Here is an 8,009-nt window from a genome sequence, read left to right on the forward strand (position 1 = left end):
TTGCAGGATTAATCGTTGGTGATCTTATTGAAGAAAACTTCAAAACGAGATGTTATTGCAGAACATCAGAAAAAGGGACTTCAAAGAATCACAGATTTACACCCAAGTTTCATGTCTATGACATACCCATTAATACACCCATATGGCGAAGACGGATATAGACTTGGAATTCTTTTGGCAGACGTAAACAACAGAAATTCCAAGCGAGAATAATTAACAATGAGACAATTCTATTGTTTCAGAATACAACAAAGACTTAATGAGGGACAAACTCTTCTACTAGCTGGCAGATTATTGCAGCAGTACATTGTTGACGGCTACATGGCAATAGAAGAAGAAAGATTCCGCTATATCCGAAATAAATAAAAAAAACTCAGAGTTGATCTTTCCGCTGGATTAATGGATGCTGTTCTTAGAGGTGATTCTGATTGTTCAATGGTAGGAAAAACTATTATCCTGCCTTCATCGCACACTGGGGTACCCCGATATAGGGCTCAAAATTATCAAGATGTAATGACAATTTGTAGATGGGCTGGATATCCGGATTTTTTTCTTACTTTCACTTGCAACCCAGAGTGGCCAGAAATAAATGAAATGCTCCGCTTAAGTAACCAAGAGGGCGATGATAGCCGGGTTGACATCATATGCAGAGTTTTCCAAATAAAATTATTCCAACTAATGCAAGATTTGAAAAAGCAACAGTCTCTTGGGAAAATAATTGCCTGTAAGTTGCTCATCATTACATACCCATTGCAGGCATCACTCATCTATCAATAATATGTTTATTTACTTTTTTTTTTTTTGCTTTATCTTTCCCAAGTACGAACAAATGTATTCTCAATAGATACACAACAACAACAAAATTAAGGTTTGATTTATTTAACAGAATTATAATTCTTCGTAATAAACTATTAATAGGAATTTAAAAGAACTACTTTAATGAATACTTAAAAAGAAAGTCAGCTTTATGTTTTGAATAATTGATGGTATGATTATTAATTTTCTTTCGTCCTAACTATCATCATATACCATTAATTCCGTAGATTTCTATATACACATGAGTTTCAGAAAAGAGGACCGCCTCACGCACATATATTGCTCTTCCTGCATCCCACATTAAAGAGTCCCTCCACAGACGACCATATTGATAAATTAATAACAGCAGAAATACCTGATTTGGAGGTTGATCCCGACGGTTATAATGTCGTCAAGAACTTCATGATGCATGGACCATGTGGAGAACACAATCATCATTGCCCATGTATGAAGCAAGGAAAGTGCACCAAGCATTTTCCAAAAAAATTCAACGATCGAACAACATTTGATGCAGATGGATTTCCAATTTATAAGAGAAGGAACACAGGTACTCAGGTCAAGAAAAATGGAGTCTTATTAGACAACAGATATGTTGTACCTTACAATAAGAACTTGATTGTCAAATTTGGTGCACATATAAATGTTGAGCTATGCAATTACTCAAGGTCGGTGAAGTACCTGTTCAAATATGTCAATAAAGGATCCGATAGAGCAACAACAACTGTAGAATGTACAGATACTGCTGTAGAAATTGATGAGATTAAAAGATATCTAGATTGCAGATATATATCAGCTACGGAAGCTTGCTGGAGGATATTTAAATTTGGCATACATCACAAAGAACCAGCAGTTGAGCGATTGCCATTTCAATTAGAGGGAAAAAATCCAATAATATTCGAAGAAGAAAGGCGAGCATAAAGCGTTCTTAGTACACCTGCCATGAAGTAACAAAATTCACGGAATGGTTTGAGGCAAACAAGAAAGTACACTGAGGCACGATCTCACATATTCTAATTTTCCTACACATTTTGTCTGGAATTCTAAGAGACAAAACTTGGACCAAAAGGAGAAATGGCAACGTAGTTGGTAGAATTTACTTTGCTCATCCTGGAAGTGGAGAACGTTTTTATTTGAGAATGCTGCTTAATTTTTTCAAAGGGTGCACTTCATTTGAAAGCATCAGAAGAATAAATGGAGTAACGCACGAAAATTATAAAGATGCATGCTACGCTTTAGGATTACTAGAAGATGATAAAGAGTGGAATGGCTGCTTGGCTGAGGCTGTACTTTGGGCAACAGGAAACGAGTTAAGAAATCTCTTTGTGACAATACTTATTCACTGTCAGGTAACTGATTGTAGAAAAATTTGGAAGACCAACTTTGAGATTCTATCAGAAGATATAATATCATTACAGAGAAAGAGATTTCGATTGAAAGATTTACAGTTGACAAAAAAACAACTTGAAGCATATACATTATTTGAGATTGAAAGCATCCTATTGAAGATCGGAAAAAGTCTGAAAGACATAGATGGAATGCCACTCCCAGATTCAGCTTTACTAAATAATGCCGGAAATCGTCTTATCACTACTGAGGAGCTAGACTATGACAAAGATGCTCTAAAATGGTGCATGACCAATCATTCCCGCTGTTAAATATTTTCCAAAAGTCAGCTTATGAAGTAATAATAAATTCAGTTGAGAAGGAAGAAGGCCGTTTATTTTTATAAGTGGACATGGTGGTACTGGGAAGACATTTCTATGGAATACAATAATAGCTAAGATTAGATCACAATCAAAAATAGTTCTCCCTATTGTTACTTCTGGTATAGCTACTTTGTTATTACCAAATGCTAGACAGTTCATTCACGATTTCATATTCCTTTGGATGTTAGCTCAGAGTCAACTTGTGATATAAAACAAGGCTGTCAGTTAGCTGAACTTATCTTGAAAACTTCCTTGATCATTTGGGATGAAGCACCAATGACAAATAAATTTTGTTTTGAAGCCTTAGACAAGACCTTGAGAGATATCCTCCGGGTGAGGTATGAAAATAGTTGTGACAAACCTTTTGGAGGCCTTACAATCGTATTTGGTGGTGATTTTTGTCAAATACTATCAGTAATTCAAAAGGGTACACGAGCTGATATTGTTGATGTGTCACTAAACTCCTCTTACTTGTGGCCATTCTTTTACAATTTATGAGTTGAAGCAAAACATGCGTCTCGATAGTAGAAGAGTAAGCGATTCTGAGGCTGCTAAAATATCGACTTTCGACAAATGGTTGCTAAAAATTGGAAATGGCTCCTTTTACGATGATATTAATAAAGAGCTTATTAAATTACCACCCGATGTATGTGTCAAACCATCCAACGATCCAATCGGATCAATTGTCGAGGTAGTTTACCCATCCCTCTTGCGGAAGTATAATTACCCAACATATTTGAAAGAAAGAGAAATACTAACGCCAAAAAATGAAATGGTGCATGAGTTGAATGATACAATTATGAAAATGCTACCAGGTGAAGGAAGAAAATATTTTAGCTCAGACAATGTATATGTAAAGCAAGCGTGAATACTAATGATGAAGATCTGTTGTACCCAATTGAATTTTTGAGCAGCTTACGATTCCCTGGCATCCCTATTCATGATGTACATTTAAAATTTGGCACCCCAGTTATGCTTCTCAGAAACCTAAACGAAAGTGAAGGCATATGAAATGGAACAAGATTGATCGTCATGCATCTTGGTAACTGGTCCGTCAGCGCAAACATCATTTCTGGAAAAAATATTGGCTCGATAGTCACAATTCCAAGCATAATTATGTCGCCTAATGATTCAAAGTGGCCATTCAAGCTTAAAAGACGACAACTTCCTTTAGTGCCATGTTTTGCCATGACAATCAATAAAAGTCAAGGACAATCTCTAAACCATATTGGATTGTATCTTTCGAAACAAGTATTCACCCATGGCCAATTATATGTAGCTGTCTCCAGAGTAACAAGACAAGGATTAACCATACTAAATGCTGACGACCACATAGAAGACCTTGTGTTCATTAAAAATATTGTTTACAAAGAAGTTTTCCAAAATATATGTCCTACAGTTGCAATAAACACGAGGTATTTGTTTCTACCATTAAGGACGTTCATAATTGTATAGTTTTTTTAAAAATTAATTAATTATGATCAGTTCTCATTGTTGTGTTACTTGATAACTAAGTATATCATGGAAGATTGATGATGAGGACGAACCGCATGATGCCAATAATAATGCTAAACAACCGAGGGTGAACCGCCTATAGCCGATAATAATGCTGTACAACCAAATAAAATTTATACTTTGAATTTGTTGTTGATCAAATACTGCACGTGAATAACAATGACAGGGTGCACATAGCCATGGTACTCACTTATTCCTTACTATATGATAATAATGATGCTATACATCTTTGATTCCTTTTTGTTCTATATTTTTACTCTAATCACACTTTCAATGAATTCCCTTCAGCGTATTTTTTTATTTTCATTCACTGCATTTTCTTGCAACTACCTGTCTATGAGACCAATGTAAAGTGGAACTTGAAAACTTATCTGCTGCTGTGTGCTGTGATTGTGAACCAAAAAAATGGAAGCCTAATGAGATGAGGCTTTCTTTCGATAAAAAATAGTTACATCTTTGTCTTCTCTGGTCATTAGCTTCGTACTTCGGTTTTGATGCAAGATGCTTCTTGTCAGCACGCAGGATTGTTTCAAGGCATCTTGGAGCTCTCACAAGTCTGTCCACTTGAAGACAAAATTATCTTCTCTAGCAGCTGAAACTTCAGGATTAGCCTCACCTAGCGATGGTTGGCTATGTTATATTCCTTGAGGAAAAGACTTGTGAGATATACTTCCGCATTCTAACTGGGCTGCGTATGTTTGATATGGTTCTTACTCTTAGCTAATGAATTTCTACTTACCTCTTTGATGTTACATATGACAATATATATATTATGTGCAATACTATGAGCCAGACTTGAATTCTCTCTAAAGCTTACTACATACACTTTCTACTCTGTCTTAGTTTGCTGCTAAATTTTTTCATTACACTAATCTAATTTTTGAGAAAAAAAGAAGTAAAAATACCAACAGGTATGAAGATGAGGAGAGCATCCAAGCAGAAGAAGCAACAACAGATCTTACTACCCTCAACTAAGGCAAAACATATTGATGGTAGTTTAGTTAAAATAACGACATTGTCTATCTTTTTACATCTCAATTTGTTGATTCTTTGTGTTGTTTATTATATTCTTTTAGGACGATGCAATTGGAATTGATGGAAAACAGGTTCAAAAAAATTTTAACAACAGATCCTATAGTAAATTTGACTGCACAAATTGAATTGGCAATATCTGCTGGTTATGCTCCTTGCTTAGGTGTTCATAGCTCTTCCATTTCCTTGGTTATCTGAAATAATTCCTATTTTACTCACCCGTCATTCCTCTTTCCTCAGTTCTAACTATTTGTGTTGTTATTGTTTTTGATTACTGACGTGTAAGGGGTTTGTAGGTTAAAAATATGTTGTTGATTATATTTTTTTTTGGTCAACAGTCGAAATTGTATTAATTTAAACGTTAACATTACAAGGAGCTAGTTGCAATATATTACAAAAAGAAGTAATCTAAAGGGTGATCATTGGAGTGATCACTAGCAAAATGGTGGTGTGATAGGTGAACATATCTGCAAAATATGTGCCAAGTTCACGTGCATGCAACCTGTAGGACAAGTTGTTTGGGCCAGAATTCGTCACGAGACTTGGTTAGGCTGCTCCCTGTTGATTAGCCAAAAGTTGTGGTAGCAAAAAGGTGGGTGGTTGGGTGAAGACTGTTGTTTGGTCCGGCACATTTGAAGAGGCTCCATGTTGAGCAAGGATATGTGCAACGTAATTTTGCTCCCTGTATGTGTGGATAATATGAGGATTACCCAGCTGCCAGAGTAAGTACCTGCATTCCATTAACGTGGATGAGTTGTGTAAATTATGTTTGTTGAGCATCGAGATTACCTCTGTAGAATCCACGTTCACTTCTAACGGTAGGAGTTGATGACGTCGAGCTAATTGCAAACCCTGTATTAATGCATGAAATTCCATATAGGTGGAGTTACCTGTGGGTCTTGTGCCCATGAACCCTAATAAACAATGGCCCATGGCATTTCTGAATATTCCCCCGACGCCATTTTTGTTTGGATTGCCTTTGGTGGCTCCGTCACTGTTTAATTTAATTATACCTATAGGTGGGGGAGTGCCATTTAACATACATGTGCGTGGGTGCTGGTGATTGTGAATTTTGTTGGATATGGTAGTGATATTCTATTGCTTGTGATAGCATATTCTGGGTTGAGGGAAGGGGTGGTGAGTGTCGTTAAAGATGTAGTGATTTCTGAGTTTCTAAATGTGCCATACCACGTGTGGAATTAGTATACGTGGAGGCAAGTGGAATGGTAGGCAAGGATAGGCAGTGATTAGTTGGTGGATGATTTGGATGGGTGGTGAATAGACGAGATCACAAGCTTGTAAGGCGCAAGCCCCAATTGTGTCCATATGGAGGAGGTATGACTAGGGCATTGGAAGAGAAGGTGGGTAATTGTTTCTGCACTTTGAAGACAGAGATTGCATGTATTGGATTGTGTGACATGCATATGGTGAAGGTAAGTAGCCGTGCTAACCTTTGGTGTGAGACTAGCCAAAGAAAATATAGTATTTTTGGTGGTAGGCGAAGTTTCTAAAGCCAATTGTGTAGGTAGGTTGTTGTATAGTTTTCTAGTGCGTGATATAGTGATTTAACGGAGAATTGGCCATTAGGAGTCAGTCCCCAAATGACTTGGTCAAAGGAGTGGGGGTTAGTTAAGGTTGGAATATGGATTTGGTTGATCAATGAAAGGGTGGGTTTGGGTATGACGAAGGGTAGTGAAGTGGTATCAATTAGATTATTTTGGATGTCATGGCTGACTGTGGCAGTTATTTCATGGGAGGGTAGCGGTCCCTCTATAGCATTACAAAGGTTAATATTAGGTCCAAGCCATGGCTCGTTCCAGAAGTGAATTTGTTGATTACATTATGTAGGAAGCACTTTGGTTTAAAGTGCACATTCACTTACTATTACCTTAGTAAACAAAATCATCTGTTTTGGTATAAGTGAAGTCAAAAGTACAGAACAGTGCCACATAATAGGTCTGAGTTCATTTTTTACTATTTTTGTCAAAAACATAAAAGAAAGAGGATTATTTATGCTTGTGTTAACAGAGTAGAATATAAGATGCAGTTATATATGTTTATTTCTGTAGGCATAATAAGCATTTGTATACCATATTAAGCCTTGTGAAATGGAATTATCCATCTCGATAATTGTTGAATTGGTCTACTAGTAGTAATCCCTTATTGCATCAAAAGCATGTTGGACACTAATTTTTGTAAACCTCTCTTTAAACAGTTAAAGATTTGTGCTTTTGGAAGTGCAAAGAAGTTGGTATGTGTTGTTTTTTGAGAACTATGTTTTTTATATGTGTTTGCATCTATTCAAATTTTTGTCCACTTACCATACGTGCCTGGGGAGCCCAATATATCCTACATTTGATCTCGCTATTACAGGGCGCATGAATTGATCTTTAGGGCTACATAATACCCAAATGCAATTCATATATGGTCAGCTGGTTGAGATTTCGCTCAGGTACTTTTAGTTACAAAATTAACTTTTCTTATGTTGGTCTTAATACTTTATTGCTATCTATAATACAAATACAGTACAACAATTATAACATTAAAAGAGTTTTAAAAACAATCAGACTGATTGATGAATATTGACATGTTTTATGAATTTTACACTGTGAGATTCCGAAAAAGATTTCACTTTAATGTATGTTATCTTTCTTATTTATTATTTTTATTTTTATACACTTATTCTCTCATTTTCCTCTTTACCTTGCCATTCTCTAATTATTCCGCCAAATCATTAACGACTCTTTCCTATCTATCTATATCTATATTATAAGCACGAATGCCCTTACCTAAACGTTGTTCGTCTTTTTTACCCCTTTAATATAGTGTTCACATTGGACAAAATAGTCATTTAATTATCTTCCTATATATAGTATTAATCATTTAATTTACTTTTCTAATATTTAGGAATACTCATTTAATTACTTTCCTATTTAGGAC

General features: G+C 35.9%; 1 protein-coding gene across 1 annotated transcript; it reads left to right on the plus strand.

Moving 5' to 3' along the window:
• The first annotated feature begins 399 nt into the window (after window positions 1-399).
• Window positions 400-2,471, plus strand: LOC109219999. The gene is made up of 3 exons (XM_019384458.1): window positions 400-724; window positions 1,136-1,724; window positions 1,862-2,471. Exons 1-3 carry the CDS (start codon window positions 400-402, stop codon window positions 2,469-2,471), a joined length of 1,524 nt encoding a protein of 507 aa, XP_019240003.1.
• The last annotated feature ends 5,538 nt before the right edge of the window (window positions 2,472-8,009 follow it).

The sequence above is a fragment of the Nicotiana attenuata genome, unplaced genomic scaffold (assembly GCF_001879085.1).
Source record: "Nicotiana attenuata strain UT unplaced genomic scaffold, NIATTr2, whole genome shotgun sequence".
NCBI lineage: Eukaryota > Viridiplantae > Streptophyta > Magnoliopsida > Solanales > Solanaceae > Nicotiana > Nicotiana attenuata.

What these genes read in the sequence shown, in the direction of transcription:
- LOC109219999 (XM_019384458.1), top strand. Translation starts at nt 400, where the DNA reads ATGGATGCTGTTCTTAGAGGTGATTCTGATTGTTCAATGGTAGGAAAA. An exon ending in TCTTGGGAAAATAATTGCCT is followed by an intron (nt 725 to 1,135) that starts GTAAGTTGCTCA and finishes GTCCCTCCACAG; the next exon opens with ACGACCATATTGATAAATTA. An exon ending in ATAATATTCGAAGAAGAAAG is followed by an intron (nt 1,725 to 1,861) that starts GCGAGCATAAAG and finishes TGGAATTCTAAG; the next exon opens with AGACAAAACTTGGACCAAAA.